At 40.9% G+C, this 27,651-nt stretch overlaps 1 protein-coding gene across 1 annotated transcript in view; it reads left to right on the plus strand.

Moving 5' to 3' along the window:
* Positions 1-12,398, plus strand: part of LOC124555705 (39S ribosomal protein L37, mitochondrial) — an 82,546-nt gene extending 70,148 nt beyond the window's left edge. The window contains exon 6 of the mRNA XM_047129710.1: positions 12,096-12,398. Coding sequence (XP_046985666.1) covers positions 12,096-12,353 — 258 coding nt within the window. The 3' untranslated portion in view covers positions 12,354-12,398. The remainder of the gene's footprint in view (positions 1-12,095) is intronic.
* Positions 12,399-27,651: the final 15,253 nt, after the last annotated feature.

Here is a 27,651-nt window from a genome sequence, read left to right on the forward strand (position 1 = left end):
TCACACTACTGCAGCGATATGAATAACTCGACTGGTGCCACTAGAGGATCACTTGGAAGATGGAATGGTATGCCATGGCCTTCAGCGATGAAAGCATATTCTGGCTGCGTGCAAGTGATGGTCGTTTGTACGTATGATGGAATTTGCAAAGTGGACTGTCCTATGTGTCTAGCTCCAACTATCATTCTGCATTCAAAGTCTGTTAATTCCCATCATATGGGTTTGATTCCCGGCTGGGCCGGGCAGTTTCTCCACCCGAGGACTGGGTGTTTGTGTTGTCCTCATCATTTGATCATCATTCAGGAAAATGGCGAGACTGGACAGTGAAAAGATTGGGAATTTGTACTGGCACTGATAAACACGCTGTTAAGCATCTCTCAAACTAAAAATCATCAATTCTCGTCATGTGGCCATAATCACGTCGGAATCGTTTTCATATGAATCACCTAAGTACGAATGACAGCTCTGCCAATGCACTGCCCTTCTATACTTGTGTATGCCACCATTTGTACCTGTGCATATCACTACCCCTTAACTTTTGTCACCTCAGTATATATCACTTTGATTTTAAATTTTTCTACCCTTTGTTGTCATCAGTTCCCTCTTCAACTTCCAATAAATTTTCATGATTCTGAATCTTTTTGTTGTCCAGATACTGAATGTAATTCTCACACATTTTTTGTATTTTTGCCCATAAGTGAGTAAGTTCAGTTTCAGTGCAAAAACTGATTATTCATCTTCCAGATCCCCTACCAATTTCTCGGACGTCCTGGTGCATCATGTCATAATGTTCTTGTCTATGAAATTCTATTATGTCTTCACAAACCTTCCTTTGCCCGTTTCCCTTTTAATACATTATTAAATCTCATCTGTTCATTAATGTCCCCTTTTCTCTTTCTTCTCAAGTGTTTCTAGTGTAATCTGCGGTCACCTTAGTATACTTTTAATCTTATCCACCCCATTGTTGAGCATATTCAAGAGGACATTCTTAATTCTTTCCCCAAAAGGTTTTTTGTGTGCTTTTTAGAGGAATTCAGCCTTACCTGTACTTCTATTGTATCTGCTTCCTTTCAAATTACACATGCTATTCTTGAATCTCTTTTTGGTCAGTATGTAATCAATCTTATAGCAGCTGCAGTCTCCAGAACTTTTCCATATGTGCAATTTTATTTTTCTCAGTCAAAACAAAGTATTCATCACTACCAGATGTTCTTTTCCCTACAAAAATCTATAAGCGTCATGTCTCTTTCACTTATTCCAAGTTAAATGGTTCTACAGTTTTGGTGGCAATTTGAATTCTCCCATCATTATGCCATTTACTAACTCTTTCACTTCCTCCCTCAAGATGTCACTTGTTTATTTTTGTGCCCAATTGTGGGCATATACTGGGTGTCCCAATACTTTAGGGTCAAAATTATACAGACTGTTGAAGACTGTTAAATGACAATTTGGACTGGCTGTGTTCTGTCATTGATAGTTATTCTTGCAATACATACCCTTTTCAGCTGCACATATTTGCAACTTTCAGCATAATTGCTTTCATATCACAGAACATGCTCTCCTGTAGCTCATGTCAAGAAGCATTTGACATTACAAAAAAATGAAAGTCCTGAGTCAACTAGCACTTTTATAAGTTGGCCGTCAGTGATGAAGTCAGTGAGATTTCTTGACATCTTTGTGACTTTTATCCATGGATGATTTTCATCTGTGGCAGCCCCACCTCCATATATGGTTGCCTTGCTTAGTAGCCCTGAATTTGGCAGCTAGATGAGTGGCTGGTAACTCTGTACAGTGACAGGGAATGGCTATGGTGTATTATGGAGCAACCTTGCCCAGGGCTGACTGTAATTGTTGAGTGTAGTAGTTGAGTGATGTGAATAGGACTGTTGTGATGGTTGGTGTCCTGCAGTGTAGTAGTAATCAGAAACTCGTCTTCTTTGTCTTCAATAGTGTACAACATGTCCACTGTAGAATCACACCAGTTTCTTGTCCTGTATCCTTCAAATGGTTCTTCTGTGGGGTGGCGTAGGACTTGGTTATAAGTGCTGTTGTCCAGTGCTGGGTTACCGTTTGATGCCTGCAGTATGAGTCCAAGTTGGCCAAGTCCATTCTACCTTGGTGCATTTGACTGCTGGTAGAAATTTAGTCCCAAAGATCAATACATGTCTTCTTTGGCATTCTTTATTTAGCTACTGATGTATTGAGTCAACATTCATGGCTGCTATCTCTTGCTTTCTCACTCTGATAGTTCCAGTTGCCCTAAAATGCTGTATTCATTCTTTCACTACATGAAGTGTGAGTGAGGCAAGATGGTGGTGGTCTTCCACAACTGCCATAGGACCACATTTGTGAGTTGGTCATACTTTTTTTATTTGACTCTTTCTTCTTACATTTCCTGCATTCGCTGGCACCACCTGATGAATTCCTCAGTTGCTGTCGTACCCTTTACCAAAATATCTTGGTATATGGCTGCTGTGAATCCTTTCATCAGGTATGAGATTTTGTCAGCTCCTATCATATTTGATTCACAATGTGGCATAGGTCAAAAACATTCTGTATGTAAGACTGTGTCATTTCGGCATGACACTGGGTCCTGTTCTTCAGTTTTTCTTCCAATATGTGAACTTGCTGCTGATTATCACTACATATCTTCCTCAGTTTGGCCTTGAATGCTTTTCAGGTATAGAGCTTCTCTTAGCTGTTCTTAAGCCACTGTTGGGCTGCGCATCTGTGTAAAAGTACACATTCGCCAAACACATCATGTCATCCCACCTGTTGTATTTGGTGATTTGATCGAATCCTTTTACCCATTTCATTTCATTAGGTCTTAACCAGCGTCTCTAAAAAATGCTGATGTACAGACCTTCTGAATGATGATCTGCTTGTATTCCTGATCTTGTCCATGTAGTCAATGACATTTATGATGCCTAATTGAAGCCATGGTCATATAAATGGTTTTGAACTACCCTGCATCTCTGCCAAACAATGTCACATCATAACCATACTAAAGTCCAAATTCAAAAGCAGGATCATCAATGACATATGATACTTAGCTCTAAAAGAATGTTTATTACGGACACCAACATACAGGTGGAACAAAACTGACCTCTGGGACAGAGAGTAGGGCTATTTATGTAAAGTTCAAATACCCCAGAATATATAAACATTACAAATATAGGACATTTCAATAACTTTCCAGAAATGATAAATCACTTGCTGGTGATCTGGTTTGAACTGGCAAACCACGGCACACCAGCCAGAGATGGTAACCATAACGCCATACTGCATGAACCACAGCTTGCAGCAATATTCATAGCTATTACAAACTACATTACCCTGAGGTGACAAAAGTCATGGGATAGCGATGAGTACATATACAGATGATGGCAGTATCGCATACACAAGGTATAAAGGGGCAGTGCATTTGCGGGACTTTCATTTGTACTCAGGTGATTCATGTGAAAAGGTTACCAGCACGGTTAAGGCCACACGATGGCAACGCAGAATTGGTAATTGGAGCTAGATGCATGGTACATTCCATTTTGGAAATCATTAGGGAATTCGATATTCCAAAATCCACATTGTCAAGAGTGCGACCTTGGCTTGCCCGCGAAAGGCAAAGGTCCCAAGTTCGATTCTCAGTTGTACACACAGTTTTAATCTGCCAAAAAGTTTCATATCAGGGCACACTCCATTGCAGTGTGAAAATCTCATTCTGAGATATCAGTTCGTGCACAAAATTGTACACTGATAACACTTTTGCAATTATGAGTGGCTATAGATGCAGCATGGCTCAATATTTATGCAGGGGACTTCCAACAATTTGTTGAGCACATGCCACATCGAGTTGCTGCACTACACAGGGCAAAAGGTGGTCTGATGCAATATTAGGAGATATCCCATGATTTTTGTCAGCTCAGTATATGTACGCGTTTGTATCTGCTAGTTGTTTTGCATTGGCAAATAGCATTTTGATGTGGTGACATGAAGGCAATAGTGTGGAGCTGTTGTTTTTTCAGTTTCAAACTCTAAACTTCTCTTTGTCCTTGGAGTCCAAGCTTCTGTAGCTGATAGTGTATAGAAATCAACACTAACAGTGCACTGTTCCAATAAGTCACTGATTCCAGAGCATTTCAGATACCAAAAAGGTTACTCCCATTGACAGCAGGTATGAGAATAACTGGAGTACCCTGTCCCAGAAAGTCATCAGAAGTGTGTTTCAGTATTTTTATAAGACAGTGATATAAACAGGGAAGTAATTTATACATTCACAATGCCTTCTTTGTGGTTGTAACTCAATAAGTAATAAAATAGTAGGTCTTACTGAAAGGCAATAAACTTTTGCCAGCAGAGGGAGCTACTCAGGTGCATCATCTTTTCTTCCATCCATTCACATAGGGTAGAGTGCTGCGGGCCCTTTAAATATAGTGCACAATCCAGTGACACATATCTTCATTCTCCTGCAAGATGACACTCCAGTGTGGAGTATATCACATTTTATATGATTCTATTTAGTTTTCAGACAAGAGGGAAGAGGCTGATTCATCTGCAAATGTTCCCTGTATTTTAGAATGACACAAACATAGCAGTTTTTTTTATTCTCTGACAAGTCTGTCTAGTTCCCTTAAATAATCAAGAGACGTCTTTAATATATTTTATCAGAGTGGCTGTTTTATGCCATTCTCTTTTGTATTTGATCCACTAGCCACACTTTCCTGAGCTTTTATTTTAGTCTTAACACTCTTCTTTTTTAGATTTAGAATAACTACAATTTTTACAGTTTGAGTGATGTAAATTTGAGTGAAAAGTAGTAGATATTTTACTCATTTTAACCAGATTTTTGTCTGACTGTTTTTAGCACCATTGTTAACAACCTTTACAATGAGTGCATTAAATCCACAGCCACACAGACTATATGTTTTAGAATTCTGTGAAAGTATTAAACTGTATTTGTTATATCTGGTCAAGATGTAATGACAACCACATGATAACAGTTTCAGCATCAACCCTTTCAGTTAGAGATTAAACTTTTTTTTATCCTTGTATTATATGCAAAAAGCATAACACGTGAATTTTGTGAGTAATACTTCTTGATTGCCTCATATTCAAAATGCCTATCACCAAGAGAGAGACATGAAAGTAATCTATTGAGTTGTGTCATATACATAAGATGAGAACTGTTAACCTTCTGTTTTTACTCCACACTATTCCAACTTTCTCATGAGAATATTGCAGTTCTCACAGTCAGAAGTGTTAGCTAAGTCACAAAATATTCCTAAACATAATTTCTGAATAAAATAAATCACCTGTTAACTCAAATACAGCCTGTTCATTTGGCAGTTAATCTGGAGTCCAACTTAATGTCACTAAGAATTTTTATCTACCAAGGTTTTGTAAATCCTTTTGTACATGACGGAAAAATGTAAGTGTTCAAAAGAGTGAAATTTACCATCAGTCTTGTACTTTTAAGTTCTCTCACCCTTGTGACGAGGCTTGACAGCAAAGTATTGAAACACATCTCGAGAACTATCACTATAAATATTTATTGTATAAATTACTTAATATGTTACAGGTATTTTCAATTTTGGTGGTGAAATTTGATTAATTTGTTGTGGATTTCATCACATCCACAATCATGTAACATGTTATGAACCATGAAAATTAATGTTGCAGTTAAAGTTTATAGGATTACTGTTTTATTTTCTTGTGTGGGGGTCTTGCTTTAATAGCTGTTGTGGTCAGAACCTTTTGTCCTTAGTGAGAGTAATCATTGTAATCTAGGAGTTGCATTAGAGCATCCACTATTGCCTACACATTTGTGTTGTTGCAGTCTTAATATGGTTCTCCAAAACAAAAGTAACGAAACACTATGCTATGCTTGCTTTGTCATTGCTTTATTTGTGTGTACCAAACCTGTTTCACCTCTTCATGCTTGCCATCTTTAGTGATCTGGAATACGAAGAAAATTATTTAATTATACATATTTTGATAGGAGATCTGCAGTAATTCTTGGCAGCTCATTTAAATATAACTGTTCTATTTACAACTATACAGTTTCTTCCAATTGATAAATTACATTAAAACATTTCTCTGTACATAATCTGTATTGTAGCATCCTGCACAATAGTTGAAGAACTAATTCACAGTTTACCATTAAAAAAATTGACATGCACATGCACGCGCGCGCGCGCACACACACACACACACACACACACACACACACACACACACACACACACAGAGTGCCCCACTACTTCCATCCCCACCCAACTCCATCCCCCCCTCCCCCCTCTATCCCACTGTGATCTTGCTGTTATAACATCAAGTTAAACACATATATTTCAAAACGACACAACATGTGTTAGTCACAGAGAAAGTTGACCAAGCAAAACATGTGAACACGGTAACATTCAAATTAGCACTGAGTCCAAGTCTAGCGGCCACTGGCTGGCTGGCTGGCCGCTTAGGTGGCGTGGCTGCTGCATATCTGGCAGACAGCGCCGCATGTATAGGACGCGCGTAATTGCGCGGAGGCACTTTGAATGATCGGCGAGTCACAACACTTTCCCCCCCCCCTTTGAAATTTTTGCACTAGTCTTGATGGATGTGGCCTGTAGATTGCTAATGTCCATAGGCGTTGTTTGACTGGCCATCAAGTCTCGAGGAGGAGGCTTCCCATACGGACGGAAGTGTCCCCGATGATAACGGGTCGAGATGACAGGAGACAGAGGGACCGAATCAGCTGGGGCCCCATGCATCAATCTGCCCGTTTTGGCAAGTCCGGTTGATATAACAGGAGACATGGGCAATGTGTCGGCGTCGGTAGGAGAAGAAGGTGAGTAGAGTTGCTCCGACAGATGATGGACATCTGGCTCCTGCATGGGCACATCTCCTGGTGGCGTCCGTTCTTGTGCTGGCACCGAGATGACAGTGAGAGGGCTGCGTTGTGAGTAATGAGAGATGCCAAGATCCAGAGTGTCAGGTAGAGCCGAAGGTGGTGTATCAGCATTCGGAACAGGCGTTGCCGGCACACGAGGCCGAAGCTGGTGCGAATGACACACTGCAACACCCATGTCCGTCTGGATTTCATACAGGTGTCGGCCACGGTGTCGTAAGATGTGGCCAGAACTCCATTTTGGCCACCTGCCATATCCCCGTACCCGTACAAGGTCATCGGCGGTGAACCGGCCAAGCGAAGGCACCTGTGGCCGGGAGGTGGAAGGCTGCAGAAGATGAAGTAGCGTGCGGGGCTGTCGTCCAGAAATTGGGGAAGCGCATCATCAGCAGCAGAAGAAGTCAGGAGTTTCCGCATCTGAGCCTTAAATGTGCGGACCAGTCGTTCAGCCTCACCATTTGATTGTGGATGGAACGGAGGGGCCGTGACAGGCATAACGCCGTGATGAGCACAAAAATCCGCAAATTCGGAAGAGGCAAATTGCGGACCATTATCAATAACAAGAGTAGAGGGAAGGCCTTCCAAAGAAAAACTGCGGGCGAGAGCACTTGTGGGTGCCACAGTGGTAGGCGACGTGCAACGGACAATGAAAGGAAAGTTAAAGTAGGCATCAATTACGAGTAGCCAGTAAGTACCTAAAAAAGGTCCCGCGAAGTCAGCATAAATACGCTCCCAGGGCATCTCAGGCGAAGGCCACGGTGACAAAGATGACTTCGGGGCAGCGGCCTGTGACGCACAAGGGGCGCAGGCAGCGACCATGTGTGCTATTTCAGTCAATGCCAGGCCAGTACACATGACGGTGCACCAGAAATTTTGTGCGAGAGACACCACAGTGCCCTTGATGAACGAGGCGCAAGACTGAAGCACGCAAAGACGCAGGTACCACAACGCACGGCGAACCGTTGTCGGTGGAAAGGAGGATGACACCATCCCTAGCCGTGAGGCGGTAGCGCAAAGCGTAGTAGTTCCGCAATGGATCAGAAATCTTAGCGGACGGACGATCTGGCCAACCCTTCTGAATACAGCGTTAAACCTGGGAGAGGGTAGGGTCAGAACCCATAGCAGCCGCCAGCTGGTCCCCAGTGATGGGGAATCCATCCACAACCCGCTGCTCAGCAACATCCAGGTAAAAACAAAAAAGTTCGTCCCTATCGAATGCCAGATCAGGACCCATGGCAAGGCGAGACAGTGCATCAGCATTCGCATGTTGAGCCGTCGGTTGGAAATGGATCTCATAACTGAAACGAGACAAGTAAAGAGCCCAACGCTGGAGGCGGTGTGCAGCCTTGTCAGGAAGTGATGTTGATGGATGAAACAATGAAACAAGTGGTTTGTGCTTTTGTTGGGCATCCATGAGCGTTTTGGAGGCATAAGCAATGGGTTGTTCAGAACCGTCAGAAAAACGGTGCGCAAGGACTGCACTGACCCCGTACTGAGAGGCGTCCGTGGCAAGAACAAGATGTTGGCCAGGTCGATAAGTAGCCAAGCACGGGGCCTGTTTCAACATAGTCTTTAATTTCAGGAAAGCCGCATCGCGTGACGCGGACCAGTGAAAAGGTACTTTTTTATGCAACAGGTGATGCAACGGCTGAGCCACCGAAGCAGCAGACGGTAAAAACTTGTGATAGTAAGCTATTTTCCCCAAGAAGGCCTGCAGTTCCTTAACAGATGTAGGGCGAGGAAGGGCATCGATCGCAGCAATAATTTGCTGAAACGGACGAATACCATCCCGAGATAGTTGAAACCCCAAGTACGTGATAGATGCCTAAAAAATTTTGGTTTCTGAAGATTACACTTAAGACCGGCAGTCTGTAAGACATGAAAAAGTGTGCGGAGGTTCTGAAGATGTTTTTCAGTGATGGAGCCAGTGACAACAATGTCGTCCATGTAATTGATACACCCAGGACAGGGAGCAATAATTGTTCCAAGAATCACTGAAAGAGAGCCGGAGTGCTGGCAACCCCGAATGGCAATCGTTGGTATTGATAGAGGCCAAAAGGCGTGTTAAGGACCAGAAACTGCCGGGAAGCGGCATCGAGGGGAAGTTGATGATAAGCTTCTGACAGGTCAATTTTAAAAAAATACTGGCCACCCGCAAGTTTAGTGAACAATTCTTTAGGTCAGGGCATAGGATAAGTGTCAATGAGGCATTGTGGATTTACAGTGGCTTTAACATCGCCACAGACACGAATATCATCATTTGGCTTAGCAACGATGACGACAGGAGAGGACCGCTCACTGGAAGTGACAGGAAGCAAGACCCCTGAAGTAGTGAGACGATCCAGCTCCCATTTTACCCGATCATGAAGGGCCACAGCAAATGTCCGGCCCTGAAAAAACTTAGGCCGAGCAGTGGGTTTGAGCGTGATATGAGCTTCAAAGTCGTTTGCACGGCCTAACCCAGGAGAAACAAGGGACGAAAATGTCGTCGACAAGGAATCCAATTGAGCATAAGGAATAGCATCAGAGACGATATTGACAGCGTCATCTATGGAGAACCCAAAAACGCAAAAGGCATCGAAACCAAAAAGATTTTCTGCGTTACTCTGGTCGACCACAAATATGGGAACAGTGCGAATGACGTATTTGTAAGATACCTCAACACTAAATTGTCCCAAGAGAGAAGTCTTCTGTTTATTGTATGTCCGTAATTGCCGAGTGACAGGTGATAGGAGTGGAGAACCCAACGGAAGATATGTCTGAGAATTAATGATAATGGCAGCAGATCCAGTATCCACCTGCATGCGAACATTCCGACCAAGGTTTTGGACAGTGAGGAATAACTTCCCTGAAAGGGAAGAAGTGCAATTGACAGACAACATAGAAGCAGAATCAGTGTCACGGTCATGAACATCATGTATGCAGTCGGATTTGCAAACGGAAGACACATGACCCTTCTTTTTGCAATTGTGACACACGGCCCAACATTGGGGACAATCCTCGCGTGAATGTTTCGTAAAACACTGCGGACATGGAGGAAGTTGCCGGGGGTTTTGCTGCAGTTTCTGAAAGGGCTGTTTACAGTTAGGCCGAGACTGCGTGTGTAGCGTACTGCGGCCACGTCGGCAGGCGGGGACACGCTGCGCGCGTCGTCAACGGCGCACATAGGTTGTATGTCCCCAGCATCACCCCACTCCTCTATTTGCGCTCCAGTGGCGCGAGAAATTTCAAAAGACTGTGCGATGGATAGGACTTCACCTAGAATCGGATTTGCCTACTGAAGGTCATGTTGCCTCACTTCTTTGTCGGGCGCCGACCGGATAATAGCATACACTGAAGAGCTAAAGAAAGTGGTACACCTGCCTTATATCATGTAGGGCCCCCATTAGCACACGGAAGTGTTGCAAGACACTGTGGCATGGACTCGACCAATGTCTCAAGTAGTGCTGGAGGGAATTGACATCATGTCCTGCAGGGCTATCCGTAAATCCATAAGAATACAAGGGTGTGGAGGTCACTTCTGAACAGCACGTTGCAAGGCGTCCCAGATATGCACAATAATGTTCATGCCTGAGGAGTTTGGTGGCCGGCGGAAGTGTTTAAACTCAGAGGAGTGTTCCTGGAGCCTCTCTGTAGCAATTCTGGACATGTGGGGTGTTGCATTATCCTGCTGTAATTACCCAGGTCCCTTGGACTGCAGAATGGACATGAAAGGATGCAGGTGATCAGACAGGATGCTTACGTACATGTCACCTGTCAGAGTCGTATCTAGACATACCATGGGTCCCATATCACTCCAATTGCATATGCCCACCAACTTGAACAGTCCTGCTGATATGCAGGGTCCATGGATTCACAAGGTTATCTCCATACCCGTACTCGTCCATTTGCTTGATACAATTTTAAAGGAGACTCATCCAACCAGGCAACATGTTTTAGTTCAACAACAGTCCAATGTCGGTGTTGACAAGCCCAGACAAGGTGTAAATCTTTGTGTCATGCAGTCATCAAGGGTACACAAGTGGGCCTTTGGCTCCAAAAGCCCATATTGATGATGTTTCGTTGAATGGTTTGCACGCTGACACTTGGTGATGGCCCAGCACTGAAATCCGCAGCAATTTGCAGTAGGGTTGCACTTCTGTCATGTTGAATGATTCTCTTCGGTCATTGTTGGTCCCATTCTTGCAGGATCTTTTTCTCGCCACAGCCATGTTTTTGTTTGATGTTTTATCAGATTCCTGATATTCGTGGTACGCTCGTGAAATGGTCGTATGGGAAAATCCCTACTTCATCGCTACCTCGGAGATGCTGTGTCCCATTGCTTGTGCCCTGGCTATAACACCACATTCAAACTCACTTAAATCTGCCGGTGTAGCAGCAGTAACCAATTTAACAACTGCGCCAGACACTTTTTGTCACATATAGGTGTTGCCGACCGCAGCACCATATTCTGCCTGTTAAAAGGAAAAAAAAGAAAGAAAAAACATATCGCTAACTAAATTTTTGCTTTTCACGTGTTAAAACTGCCGCATCAGGCATGACATTTTAATTTATTTCTGCTTTACTGCTAACTGTATTTGCAACACATTTTGCAGGCAGTATCCACATATACCATTGAGTGTACCTGCAAAAATATGTGATTGTACAACACATAGTTCAGAAGATATGACTGTCATAAACATTGTGATGTGTGAAAATGAAACTGCAGGGCGAAATTCGCTAGAGATAGGTGTGCAATGCGTGTACAAATATGAATGTAGTAGGTTGAATATATGTGAAATGTATGTGACAAGCGTGTACGTGAGTAAACCTGTGGGTAAAAGGGGAGCGGGGAAGAGCAATTGGACAGAGAGGGGCAGGAGGAGATGAACAGAGAGATGGAGAAGGAGAAGATGGTCTAATAGAAGACTGGACTAAAGACATACTTGGACAATGCCGGGTACTCAGCTAGTAATTAAGTAATTTTGTTTGTATTATAGACTACTGAAGGTGTCTAGCATGAAGGGACAAAACATATTTGGTACACACATGTAAAACATTCATTTGTAAAATATGGAATTTTTCTTATGTATATGATAAAGCATAATGCAGTAGCAATTGAAGAGAAATGGCTGCAAATATCAACAGTAGAAACACGATGAGTTAACTTTGACAATCTTGTTGTTTTTAATGTTCTACTTCATTCCTTTTCTTTTACTAGGACAATGTCAAGAACCTACCAGAACCAGTCACCATACAGTGCATACAGACAGATGGAAGGTGGTTCCATTTTTTAGTGTTCCAGCTCAACACACTGAATCTGAATGGCAAAGACGGAGTAAAGAATATAATGTGGAATATTCCAAGAATCCAATTATTTAATTCATGTACTTATATCAAAGGTAAACCAACATTGGAGGGATATAATCCAGAGGTATTTAAGAGATTGTTGGGATTTTATAAACACAGTCTTCACTAGCAGAATGTTATTGTCAACTATAAATAAACAAATTGTATAGACAAATCTGAGTAAACTTTTTCTGTTATACCAACAGTAATAGTATTACACCACATTCATGTGATTACATTCAGTTTTAGAAGCAATAAATTAATTCCCTTTGGTAAACACCATTTCATAAAAAAAACAGCGCAATTTGTATGAGAGAAAGTAATTTGTCACCAATTATTTGATAAATAGTGTTTACAAGTGGATGGGGCAACTGTTAAGTTAATGCAAAGTTATTGAGCCGTTTTGACACATTACGTGTCTGCGTTTGTCTCGGGCTCTTCGGCTGACATTTGTTCAATGATTTTTGGCATTTCACCAGTACAAGTGGCATTGACAAAGATTCACCCTCTGTTGCCAGTGGCAGCACAGCACCAGCAATAATGGACGAATCTTCAACATTGCCGGCCACTCGTGGCTAATGAAACATCAGAAAAATTGTAAATGAATGTCAGCCAAAGATCTCAAGACAAAAGCCAACAGGCAATAAGTTTAGTTAATGTATACTGTAATTGTACTTACCATTCAGTTCCTTTTATACACACATCAAAAAAAGTTTCGCATCACCTTGGTTCTGAGAGTTCTGGAACCTGTACAGAAAATTGGAATGGAGATCAACATAAACATCATTTCTGCCCTTTTTATTGCTCATGAAAACCACACATTGCAGTTTGTACCACCATACTGTGAGACCTTCAGAGGTGGTGGTCAAGAGTGCTGTACACACCAGTACCTCTAATACCCAGTAGCATGTCTTCTTGCATTGATGCATGCCTGTATTTACCATGGCATACTATTCACAAGTTCATCAAGGTACTGTTGGTCCAGATTGTGCCACTCCTCAATGGCGATTCGGCGTATATCCGTCAGAGTGGTTGGTGGGTCATGCCGTCCATAAGCAGCCCTTTTCAATCCATCTCAGGCATGTTTGATAGGGTTCCTGTCTGAAGAACATGCTGGCCACTCTACTCGAGTGATATCATTATCCTGAAGGAAGTCATTCACAAGATGTCCACGATAGGGGCGCGAATTGTCGGCCATGTAGATGAATACCTTGCCAATATGCTGCTGATACAGTTGCACTATCAGTCAGAGCATGGCATTCACATATCATACAGTCATTACGGCGCCTTCCATGACCACCAGTGGCGTACGTCGGCCACACATAATCCCATCCCAAAACAGCAAAGAACCTCCACCTTGCTGCACTCACTGGACAGTTGGCTAAGGAGTTGAGCCTGACTGGGTTGCCTCCAAACACGTCTACAATGATTGTCTGGTTGAAGGCATATGTGACACTCTTGGTGAAGAGAATGTGATGCCAATCCTGAGCAGTCCATTCAGCGTGTTGTTGAGCCCATCTCTACCGTGCTGCTGGTTATGAAGATGGACCTTCCCATGGACATGGGAGTGAAATTGCATCATGCAGCCTATTGTGCGGAGTTTGAGTTGTAACACGATGTCCTGTGGCTGCCCGAAAAGCATTATTCAACATGGTAGTGTTGCTGTCAGGGTTCCTCTGAGACATAATCTGTAAGCAATGTTTATCCACTGCAGTAGTAGCCTTTGGGCAGCCTGAGTGGGTCATGTCATCGGCAGTTCCTGTCTCTCTATATCTCCTCCATGTCTGAACAACATCACTTTGGTTCACTCCGAGACACCTGGACACTTCCATTTTTGAGAGCCCTTCCTGGTACAAAGTAACAATGCGGACACGGTCGAACTGCGGTTTTGACCGTCTGCCATGGTTGAACTACAGACAACACGAGCCATGTACCTCCTTTGTGGTGGAATGACTGGAACTGATTGGTTGTCGGACCCACTCCATCTAATAGGCACTGCTCATGCATGGTTGTTTATATCTTTTGACAGATTTGGTGACATCTCTGAACAGTCAAAGCGACTGTGTCTGTGATACAATATCCACAGTCAACGTCTATCTTCAGGAGTTCTGTGAACTGAGGTGATGCCAAACTTGTTTTGATGTGTGTATTTCTGTTTAGAATCATGTCTACTTGTGTTAATCCTTTTATAATCAGGCACAGTACAGTGCATGTTATCAGAAGAAATTTAAAACATTATTGTCTAATGGAAATCATCTCCATTTTGATCACCACAGGTTTTTTAGTTGATTACCAATTTGAAACTGACTGACACATCATCTTCAAATCTCTTGTCCACAGCTCATGGTCTAGTGGCTAGCTTTACTGCCTCTGGATCATGGGGTCCTGGGCTCAATGCCTGGCCAGATTGGGGATTTTCTCTGCTTGGGGACTGGGTGTTTGTCTTGTCCTCTTCATTTTATCATCATCATCATCATCATTCATGGAAGTGGCGAGATTGGACTGAGTAAAGATTGGGCATTTGTACAGAGTCAGATAACCGTGCAGTTGAGCGCCCCACAAACCAAACATCATCAAACATCAAATCTCATGATGTCATGATCTGTATGTTATACTGATGCTTGTAATCAAATAAAAAACTCTGGTGATCCAACAGAGTTGATTTGAATAAAAATTCATGTGAGTTGGTTCGCAAGGTATTGGTATCAGTTTGTAACAAACTGCTAAAGAAAAGTTTTCCACTACCCTCATGACACGTGTAGTTAGTGTTTTGTGATTGTAAATATTATTCTCAGTACTTTTTTGACCACATAGAATCACTACATAGAGCCACTTGTGTAATGCAATAGAAATGAAACTGCATTCACACTACAGTTCGATAGAGCACTCTGTCTCTGTAGTGTGGTTTATATACCCTGTGCATTCTGTCACATGCCTCATTCTGTCATTTCAAGCTTGGAACAAGTGTACAAGGATTGTCAGTATGGGAACTTGTCCACTGCATTTATATACACCACAGTGACACCATTTGGACATTCAGCTGCTAACAAGTGACACAAAACTTAAGCTCTGCTTCTTAGTGATTGCCCACTGTTGACAGCTCCAGCTAATGGCTGCCACATACAAATTTTGCCTCGTAGTTACCACAAGGAGAATACAACAAAGCTATGTTTTGCCATTTTGTAGGCAACTAGGAGGACTGTGTAAAGCCAGACAGTATACTAGTTTTAAGAAAATGACCACATATGCTTTTGGGATCCTACCATTTGCAAGCAAAACAGCTAACTCACACTGAAACTAAACAGAAATACACTAACAGTCACTACAATCCACATTTGGTCTTGCCATCTAGCAGCCTACAAACATATAACAGAGCACCCATTGACAGAGCTATTAAGGCCAGGTTGTCATTCATATGAACAAAAAATGGCAAAGTTTGGATTTATTTTTTACAAGTTTGAAGTACACAGCCTGTGTGCAGTGTAGTCCCTGGGGAGTTATCTGAAATTAAAAATGGGTAGCATCAGTCAACACTACATTAAATTTATGGGAGCTTATACTGAACCCCAATGAAATAACCTGAAATTTAACGATATGGTACTAACTCAAACTTTGAGTTCGATTTTTGGGGATTTGTTTCACTTTCTATGACTCTGCAAAAAATAGTTAATATTAACAAATTTCATATATTCTTCTTCTTCTTCGCTGAAGGATCACTTAGGACCACGCGTAATCAACATTTGTTGGCCTTCCTTTTCACCCAGTATTCCTTCATAAGCAACCAATGGGCTAGCTTTCGTTGTGTAGACCACGTATGTTGGTTAGTTTTTCTCTCTTCTTCCTCAAAACTCCGTGTGTTTGTGATTTTTCTGATTTCATTTCTGTCATGTAGATTTGGAGACCCTAATTCTCCTAGCTCTTTTTGCGTCTGTTTGTACCAGTTTGGTCTTGTAGTTTTGTTCTTTAAAAGCGTATAGATTTTGTGCGTTAACCTGTTTGAGTCTATTCTTTCTAAATGCCCCATGAATTGAATTCTTCTTATGCGCATTGTGTCTGTTATTTTGGAGATATTTTTATATATTTCTGCATTGGGTTTTGGATAATGCACACCATGTTTAGTTCTTGGTCCTAGGATTTTCCTCATTATTTTACGTTCTTTCTATTCTAATTCCCCTTTTGGTGTTCTGTGTTGAAGGTTTAGTGTCTCAGATGCGTAGAGAGCTTCGAGTTTAATTAATGTTGTGTAGTGTCGTATTTTGCAGTTCTACGAGATACTCTTTTTGTTGTAAACGTTTTTTGTTAACTGAAATGCCATCTCCATTTTCTGGACTCATGATCTGACAGATTTCTTTTCATTACAATTTTCTACAATCCATTCACCTAAATATTTAAATTCTTTTACTAGAGAGATGTAGTTATTACCAATTTTGAGATCAGAAGGTGCATCTTTGATGTCAGTCATAAATTTTGTTTTTTCAAATGAAATTTGTAATCCTATTTTTGCTGCCTGCTCTTGTAATAATTCTAGCTGTTTCTGTGCATCGGTAATGTCTTGTGTGATCAGTGCCACATCATCAGCAAATGCTTAACAGTGTAATTCTATGCCCTTACGTTTTGGTCCCAGTCTGTGTGCTGGTGCACCTGCTTTTCTGCATTCTCCAACAACTTTTTCAAGAGCACAATTGAAGAGCACTGGGGACAGTACATCCCCTTGTCGTACTCCTGTATCTATTTCAAATTCTTTGCTCAATTCTCCCATATATTTTATTTTGGATTTGGTTTCCATGAGTGTTTCTTTTATGATGTTTGTTGTCTTTTGATCTAGTCCAAATTCTTCTAATACTTCAAAAAGGGATTCTTGGTCTATACTGTCATATGCTTTTTTAAAGTCGACAAACATGATGACATAACTTTTGTTTGAAGTACTATGCAAATATTTCATCGAGTTTTTCAAGTTAACGATTTGTTCTACGCATGATCGACCTTTTCTGAATCCACCTTGGTATTCGCCTAGTTTTGAATCCAGCTGAGGTTATGCTCAGTTTAGTAGGGCTTTACACAGAGTTTTGTATGTTATTGACAATAAAGAGATTCCACGATAGTTGTTGGGGTCTGTTTTGCTTCCTTTTTTTGTACAGAGGATGTATGATTGCTGGCTTCCAATCTGTGGGGATTTTTTCAGTTTTCCAGATTTCGTGTACAATTTCTTTGAGTTTTGCAATAAGATTTTCTCCTGCATTTTTCCATAATTCTGTGATGATTTGGTCTTCTCCTGATGCTTTGTTGTTTTTCAATGACCGAATTATCTCTTTAATCTCCTGTGAACTTGGTGGCTTTGTGTCTGGGTTTCGTTGTGTGACGGAACTCAAATTTTTCTGCAGGCTTTTCACAATTCAGTAATTTAGAAAAGTATTTTGCAAGAATTTCACAGTTTTTGGTGTTGGTACGGGCAATTACCCCATGTTCATTTTTGAATTGGAGTGATGGAGGAGAGTACTTTGTTAATTTTTGTTTGAATATTCTGAAGAAATTTCGGGAATTGCTTTTCTTGAAATCATTTTCTATGTCTTGCAATTTTTTGTCTTTGTGTTGTTTATGGACTGTTTGTATTGCTTTTGTGACTGTTTTCCTGGTATCTTTGAGATCTTCCAGGGTCTTTTGATTTTTGTTGCACAACCAATTTTGCCACGCCTGTTGTCTGAGATTTATCAGTTGGTCACACTCATCTTACGTGTTCTTGTTTGTGGTGCTACAGTTTCAGCTGCTTTTAAAAGTCCTGCTTGCAGTTGTTGCCAATTTTGTGGTTTTAAATTTTGTGTTTCTTTTGTAAATGGTTCATTACCATTTATCTTTTGTACATCATATTTATGGGGTGGAGATTTCTTAGCGAATTTTCTTTTTTCTGGAATGACAGCTAGGGAGGATTTTGTTGGGTAATGGTCAGAATCTAAGTCTAGTCCATTAAGGATTTTAAGTTTCATGATTTCTACTGTATTTACACGGGACTTCATTACACGATCCAACTGATATTCACCTAGTAATGGATTAGGTGAGATCCAAGTTTTCGTTTTCGAGGCTCTTTTCTTGAAAAATGTTGATTTGAGATATATTATAGATATAAGCTCCCAGGAAAAGTATTTACTTTTTGGGGGTCAAACGTAGAAGTTAATAGTTTGAACCATTTTTATTGTATGGTGCACGTAGTTTTGAAAAACAGTTTCTCAAGAAAGACCTGTTTAAAATATAGGGATAACTTTTATATTTATCATTAGTTCAGTTTGCGTAAAAACTACATGTTTTTATGTATTTTTGATGTCGCTGAACACAAATCTGAAGTTAAATTTTCAAAATTAAAAATGACTAATCCAATATGGCAGACCAAAAATTACGCGTTGACCAACAAAAAGTGTTTTCATTACTTACGTTTAGTCTAAAATCCCAAGACCAATCCTTCCTATAACTGTAATTCTTCTTGGAGAGCAATTATCTCTTTCTTCTTGGCCAGGAAAGCCGATCTGGCTGAGCTGAATATGCTGCATTTGGCAGCCTGCACACGTTGTTTATAAGCTTTTTTAGCCTGAGATCAAGAAAGGGTTTAACAAGGAAAAGAAGATCATCCTACAGTAACCTAATATACCGAGTGCGATGTGACAGGTGCCTCGTGGAGTGGGTCATCCAGTTCCAGATCCCCAATTGCCACAATAATAAACTTTTCTAGTTTCAGTGAAGTTGAAGACCAGTCAGATACATGCCATCCTTCCACATCTAACAATCCCACGTATACACCATTATCATCTAGTGAAATGCACGAAGTCGTGCAAAGTGAACTCGGTGATCTTGTTACAGACTTGGACCTTCCAAAGCATAAAACCGAATTGTTAGTTTTTCGTTTCATTGAGTGGAATCTTCTGGAATGTACAGTTGAAATATGTAATTTTTTGCCTATGTCAAAACCACTTGAAAGATTTCTCAGCACAACAAATGTAATGGCATACTGTACAGATGTTGAAAGTGTGGTGCAAGAATTCAATATCTTATACGAACAGGACAATTGGAGACTTTTCATAGGTAGTTCGAAAACTAGTTTGAAAGCCATGCCATTACATAATGACAGTGCGCTTTTTTCCATTTTTTACATGGCATCGATTATGTTAAGCATCAATGGCTCATATGTGCTGATTTAAAAGTGATTGGTTATTCGTATGGGCCTACGAGGTGGGCACACTATGTACCATTGCTGCATTTGTGAGTGGGACAGTCGTGCTAAGGATTTACATTACAAACAGAAGGCCAGGGCGCAACAAGAAGCTTTATTACTTGGCAAGAAAAATGTCTCATGGGAACCACTTGTAAATCCCCATAAAGTACTGTTACCACCATGACATGTGAAACTAGGGTTGATGAAGTCAATTGCAAAAGCAGTGAATAAGAGCTGTGAATGACCATTTGAATACTAGAGAGAAAATTCCCTGGACTGAGTGTTGAGAAGATGAAGCAGGGAGTATTCATTGCCCCACAAATACATAATATCCTTGGAAACCCGCAGTTTCAGTTTATTCTCAGTCCTGATGACCTAAACACATGACAATGCTTTAAGAAAGTTGTTTCATTTTACTTGGGCAACAGGAGGGCTGAAAATTACATTGAACTTGTGAATGACTTTATAATACGAGGGCAGTCCAATAAGTAATGCAACACATTTTTTTCTCGGCCAATTTTGGTTAAAAAAACTGGAAATTTCTTGTGGAATATTTTCAAACATTCCCGCTTCGTCTCGTATAGTTTCATTGACTTCCGACAGGTGACAGCGCTGTACGGAGCTGTTAAAATGGCGTCTGTAACGGATGTGCGTTGCAAACAACAGGCAGTGATCGAGTTTCTTTTGGCGGAAAACCAGGGCATCTCAGATATTCATAGGCGCTTGCAGAATGTCTACGGTGATCTGGCAGTGGACAAAAGCACGGTGAGTCGTTGGGCAAAGTGTGTGTCATCATCGCCGCAAGGTCAAGCAAGACTGTCTGATCTCCCGCGTGTGGGCCAGCCGTGCACAGCTGTGACTCCTGCAATTGCGGAGCGTGCGAACACACTCGTTCGAGATGATCGACGGATCACCATCAAACAACTCAGTGCTCAACTTGACATCTCTGTTGGTAGTGCTGTCACAATTGTTCACCAGTTGGGATATTCGAAGGTTTGTTCCCGCTGGGTCCCTCGTTGTCTGACCGAACACCATAAAGAGCAAAGGAGAACCATCTGTGCGGAATTGCTTGCTCGTCATGTGGCTGAGGGTGACAATTTCTTGTCAAAGATTGTTACAGGCGATGAAACGTGGGTTCATCACTTCGAACCTGAAACAAAACGGCAATCAATGGAGTGGCGCCACACCCACTCCCCTACCAAGAAAAAGTTTAAAGCCATACCCTCAGCCGGTAAAGTCATGGTTACAGTCTTCTGGGACGCTGAAGGGGTTATTCTGTTCGATGTCCTTCCCCATGGTCAAACGATCAACTCTGAAGTGTATTGTGCTACTCTTCAGAAATTGAAGAAACGACTTCAGCGTGTTCGTAGGCGCAAAAATCTGAACGTACTTCTGCTTCTTCATGACAACGCAAGACCTCACACAAGTTTTCGCACCCGAGAGGAGCTCAAAAAACTTCAGTGGACTGTTCTTCCTCATGCACCCTACAGCCCCGATCTCGCACCGTCGGATTTCCATATGTTTGGCCCAATGAAGGACGCAATCCGTGGGAGGCACTACGCGGATGGTGAAGAAGTTATTGATGCAGTACGATGTTGGCTCTGACATCAACCAGTGGAATGGTACCGTGCAGGCATATAGGCCCTCATTTCAAGGTGGCGTAAGGCCGTAGCATTGAATGGAGGTTACGTTGAAAAATAGTGTTGTGTAGCTAAAAGATTGGGGAATAACCTGGTGTATTTCAATGCTGAATAAAACAACCCCTGTTTCAGAAAAAAAAATGTGTTGCATTACTTATTGAACTGCCCTCGTATATGCCTATGAGAAACTGAAATGTAACATGTCACTCAAAAAGCACTTCATTCTTTAACATATCAGATTGTGGGGTGTTTAGTGATGAACATGGCGAGAGATTTCACCTACAAATCTTTGCAATGGAACATCAATACAAAGCAAAATTCAACGCTTCAATTCTGGCAGATTTGTACTGAACTGCAGAAAGACTAGCATCTTACCCATAAGAGGCAGCCGAAGAGAAAACATGTATTGTAAACAAGTTAGCTGTTAACAATGTATATTTAATTGTACTAAGTTGATTGCAGGTTTTCATGTATTAACCTAAAACACTTTGATTTATTTTTCCCCGTGATTTGTGAATAGGTAGACTATACAATTTTGCATTGCTCATATATTTCAGTGATATAGCCTACCAAATATCTAAAAACATAGAGCCTATGATATCATCTATGGATTCAGCACCCCTTAAAGTGTATACAGTCATTTAGATATTATTATTGTTATTAAAAATTTGAATTGAAATATGAGAAATATATCAGTATTTCAGTAAAAATAGACCCTTCAACACCCTGTGCATAAAAGACTAGAGCCATTTTTGAAAAATGGACTCCATATTTGTGACCAATGTATCAAATTAAGCCCAAAACCTTTGTAAAATATTTGATAAGTGAATGTGTATTGGGCAATGCAACACTTCTTAGAGTATGGCCCACTAAAATATGTGAATAACATAAAATTTCAAGAACTTCCAAACCTGAGGTGATCTAGATTATTAGTTGTCATTTTCAACTTCAGCACATTGAAATCTATAAATTAGAGGCAGCCACGCGGCTTGTGAGCCATGCTCTGTCTCCTGTAGTGCTCAAAAAATTTTTTCTTTATTATTTATTTTTGTCACACTGAAGACAATATAATTTTATCTGTTACAAACTTTCACAGGTTGTAGCACTCAGGTTGCCAAGTAACTTGAGTTATTTAGTTTCATAATCAAAGGAAGGTCATTCACACACATATGTTATTGAAATGTTGTATCACTTTTGCACCCTCATCATGGAGATGTGGAAACTCTACCTGAGGAAAACAATATAGACATCCTGAACAGTTTTAACATAAAAGGATTTGGCTTTTAAACAGAAATTACATTGCAGATCAACCAGTTACATCCACATGTGCACAGGGACGCTTTCAACTGAATCAGCAAACTATCTCAAAAACAGCTTGAAAACAGATGTAAGATTGTCACTGTCTTCAAAATGTTTAGAGAACTATCCTTATAATTCTTTCAAGGCCACATTGGATTCTTCAAACATCGCATTTTCTTTAGTGCCAGTGAATTTAGGGAAGTGGACTGTTTTTGTCAGAATTTGTCCCTTCTACAAATGTAATATTCTTTTTAAATGCATCCCCATCAAATCAGAAATAAGTTGTTACTCACCATTCAGTGTCTTATGGTGGGCAGTGTGCAATCAAGTCCATTTAAAATGTGAGGTCTGCAATCCAATTTGGATGTTCTAATTTTCCTTCTTGCACTCCTTTTTTCTTTCCAAAATTCATCAATAACAGGTTTTAAATCAAAAATTCATTGCAGGCAGGCCCCTCGACTTAACCAACGTACTTTGCAGTAATATGTAAGTCTCAATACACTTTGTTCAAGCCTATCAAAAACTGTTGTGTGTGACTTCAGATATTTTACTATTCATAACAACTATTTCTTCATGTGCTCCATGCCTGCAAATTTAGCACAAAGTGCTTCTTCATGTGCAGAACAATGAATCCCATCTGTCAGTCACTGATTGTAAGTTTATGCTCTTTCATTGTCAACTAAATCTTTAAATTCTTTGGTATTATTATGTCATTTTATAGCAAATCTGTGGTACCCATTGATTATGCAACTCCATAATGGATGCTGAGAATTCTCTTCCCTCTTTTCTGCCATTCCCATTCATTTTTAAAGGCTTCTGGTGATATTTCACTAGACTGCCTCGACCGAGCGCGGTGGCACAGTGGTTAGACACTGGACTCGCATTTGGGAGGACGACGGTTCAATCCAGCATCCAGCATCCGGCCATCCTCATTTAGGTTTTCCGTGATTTCCCTAAATCGCTCCAGGCAAATACCGGGATGGCCGACTTCCTTCCTCGTCCTTCGCTAATCTGTTGTTATGAATAGTAAAATATCTGAAGTCACACACAACAGTTTTTGATAGGCTTGAACAAAGTGTATTGAGACTTACATATTACTGCAAAGTACGTTGTCTGGTCTTCTTCCCCAAAACAACCCAACCCAACTAGATTGCCTCTTTTTTTGCCACCAGCCACTGGACCTGGGAACGTCTTTCATACCACGAACAAATAGTGAATGGTAAACAACACTGACACCATGATTCTGTCAAACTGAAGAAGGTTGTGCTGACCAAAAAATGGCGCATTGCAATACTAAATGAGTTGTTGCGCTGTCTGGGGTACTTCCAAGAAGCACCGAGCAAAGCCAAAATGTGGCCTGCACATCTGTCTCACATGAAGTTTGGCATGCTGCGGCTGCCCCTGATATAAATCAACTATTTTGTCAGCTAACATTATCCAAGCAAGCATATGTTCATCATGTTAACTAACACAATATTTTTAGTTTTGTTTATAGATGTCTTTTTTAGCAATTTGCTGAATAACACAGGCAGTAAAAACATCATTGTTAAAAACCAAATATCTGCATTGACAATATTTACTTTAAGCTTGTGGGAATTATTGTGTATTGCTTAAATGTGTCACAGCAATTTAATTTGTTAATAAAAAGTTACTCATTACTCATTCAGCGAGTACTCCCTGTATTAGTGCAGTTCATGTATAGAGACACAAACCTCAGCAAGATCCTTTTGTGGGGTAGAGGGAATTGCCTTTTTTTCCAAATCAACTCTTTGAAACGTAATTAAGCTAGGCTTTATGTGTTACTTTATGGGACTTTCACTTTAGTACTAAAAGTTTTTCAGAATAACTTATAAAATGACAGTTCTGTACTCTGCTATGATGTTGCAGACTTTGCTCCAATTTAGAGCCTCAGTAAAATCATTAACAAAGTCAGAAAATGAACTTTATGGGTCATATTTTCTCACTTCAGTTTTATTATTACTTTGCAATGAGTGCAAAAGGGGCTCTGATTTTTTGAAGACATAAAGAATGCAGTCAAACATGGAAACAGTTAATGAACCAGTAAAGGAAAACAAAATAGAAATGAGCAGAAAGAAAAATAAAAGCTTGTAAAGGAGAGAAAAAAGATTAAATTATGGAACACAGAAATGATGGAAACAACTTACAAGGGGAGGCCGCCAATTGTGAAATTCAGATCCGATTCATACTGCGCATAATAAAAGCTCATGGCCAGAGGTGTAATGTGGCAAAGCACCAAGATGCACTTCTCAGCCGTTGTCGAGAAAATCGACAGTTAAAAGAAACCGTTGCGGTGAAATACTCTCTACGATTAATAATTTTATGCAGCGTCGTGGTGCAGCGGTAAGTGCTCGGGTTCGTAATCCGAAGGTCGCCGGATCGAATCTCGCGCCGTGCAACATTTTTTTATTATTAGTTTTTTGTAATTTTTATATATATATATATGTGTGTGTGTGTGTGTGTGTGTGTGTGTGTGTGTGTGTAGAAACTATTAATGAATTGCTTATGCATGTTGGTGAAGGCGGATCGCTCTCCAATTGTACCGCCTCCATTTTTCCGTTTGTTTAACATGGTGTACCAAAGCTCTCACGTCCGCACTGATTTTCTACGATGTTATAAGTTGCGCTAGGGACCGCATCTACCTTCTTTCGAAGTTAGAAGGCAACTACGCTGTTATGTGGCGGCTCGTTTCGGCCCATTCAACATCTGTCCTTCAGTTTCTGCGTCTTCCGTTAACTATACGTGGTTAACATTATGAAGACAATTAATAACATTTCTGAAATACAACTTTGTTTGCGGAAAACGTAACGATGTTCGAAGTCGCCAGTTTTTCCACGACAAACGACTTTCAACAACTTACTATATTCATAATTGTTGCCCGCTGGGAATATTATATATATGTGTGTGTGTGTGTGTGTGTGTGTGTGTGTGTGTGTACACACATTTGAATTACAAAAAACAAATACTAAAAAAAAAAAAGAATTGCATGGTGCGAGATTCGATTCGGCGACCTTCCGATTACGAACCCGGGCGCTTACCGCTGCGCCACGACGCTGTAGATAATTATTAATCGTTGAGAGTATTTCACCGCAACGGTTTATTTTAACTGTCGATTTTCTCGACAACGGCTGAGAAGTGCATCTTGGTGCTTTGCCACATTACACCTCTTTTATTATGCGCAGTATGAACTGAATCTGAATTTCACAATTGGCGGCCTCCCCTTGTTAGAGCAGAAGAGAGTGAGGAATAGATAAATCTACTATACAAACTGAGGGTGGAACCATCACAGTACAGGCTGAGGACCAAATTTCTGTTGTGCTGTTTTGATACTGGTTGGACAAAGCAAGCACTAAGATCCATACCTCAGTGTTGCAGGAGATACTGTGCAATGGGAGGCAGTGTCAGGGTGTATACGACCCGGGACAACGGGGAGATCTGGGAAAAACCCGGGAAATTTTTTCATCCGGGAGAAAACCGGGAAAAACCCGGGAATTTTTTAGAATCTCAGGAAATTTTCATTGTTTTAGTTTTTGGGTACATTTTTGTAGCTTTGACTATTAAGAACCAATACTCTAACAAAGAATATTACTGTATCTCGCTACTGCCGAATAATACTGCAGCAATAAAACACGAACGAGAGAAGAAAACTAAAATAAAACCTAAGTTGCAAAGGAAATGCGCCATATACAGGAACAAAACACAGTGCTCATACTAGTGTCTGCCAACAGCAAAATGTGTCAAAGGCTTTAGGAAGACTATGCAATGTTTCACAACAACAAGTTGCCTCCGATGAGCATGACGTCACAACCGTTTACATTAGATTCGTTTGAGCAGTTGCGGGCGAGTTTATGTGCACGTGCAGTTGAGTCGCGTATGAGTAGTACCTTCTCCCGCTTCTGGCTATAAAAGTGTGGCAGGCAAGCAGCCAGATGCTATGTGTAAAAATTTTACTGGTGCACCTAAGCTGGCAGATTCACATATGCGCAACAGGCCCAAAACTAGGGAGCAGGGTCAAACCGGGGTATCTATCAGTCCTGGGCGGCAGTTTCAGGGGGAGGGGGGGGGGACACCAAATTCATATCATTGAGGAAGAAGACCTAGTTTCACAAAGCGCCTAGCATCCAGCGCATGTTGGTCTGTCGATTACTCATATGATTTTGAATGCATCCCTGTTGGTTTTTGAACTTTTTTGATCAAATTCTAAGTTGATTTCTGAATGAATCGTAAATTGATTTTTGAATGCGTGCATAGTGTATGTGATGTCTCTGCCAGGGGAATCTCCGGCGCATCTAGAAATAAACCTTGCTGCAGACAAAAGGGGACGGGTCTATACGAGCTGAGCAAATAAAGCCGAAAGGGTGAATGACAGTCACTGTTTCTGTGATTGACTGGGTTTGCAAATCATCAGTGTTGTTATAATTACTACCAAATTCTGTAGATTCAGGATACCAGACTGGAAATAATTGACTAACAGGAATAACAGGCAACTAAAATTACTTGTTGTCTTCTCCGTGTATCCAAGAAAATGAAATTTTGACAGAAAATTTTTGGCCAGACCGGTACACTACAGTCCCCGGCTAGCAGCTGCTAAAGTTCTGTTCTGGGAGTAGCACAGAAAAAGCGTTGTACAAGCACTTAATAACGCCTAACTGGAGAACAAATGCGGGATAACTAAACCGGTGATTGTGGCAGGGTTAGTTAAGTTAACCAGAGAACACATTTTACACTGGCAGGAATAGTTACAGAATTAGTGATGAGAAGATTGCTTGTTAGAATGAGGAAGGAGAAGAAATGGAGACTCTCACAAATTACGGAAGACTATGACGATTCCAAATTTATATAAAAATTACGTACTACTACTTTTCGATCTCATGCTTCAGAAGCTAGGGAGTATGTATGAAATTATTTCTTAACCTAAAACTTTTTGCTTGTAGAAGGCCTAATGGGGTTTTGATATTGGTACTTCGTGAATTATATTCTGTCATGTTATAAAATGACCATTTGTGCCAAAACAGTCTCATTTATTTGGTGTGTGTAACAACAGCTGCAATATTAAGCAGGCCTGTTTCGATTTATCTAGCAGACAGTGACAAAATACACGTAATCAGATCGAGAAACCACACCAGTCTTGGGTACTATTTGTATTAACAGCTTTTCTGCTATTAGACAATGACATTTCATTTTTTCATGTAGCAAAACGTTGACGAACTTTGATGGCGTAATAGATTCTTTCCCAGAAAGGAAAGTACGCCATATAAAACTGTGGCAAGATT

This window comes from Schistocerca americana, chromosome X (genome assembly GCF_021461395.2).
Source record: "Schistocerca americana isolate TAMUIC-IGC-003095 chromosome X, iqSchAmer2.1, whole genome shotgun sequence".
Classification (NCBI taxonomy): domain Eukaryota; kingdom Metazoa; phylum Arthropoda; class Insecta; order Orthoptera; family Acrididae; genus Schistocerca; species Schistocerca americana.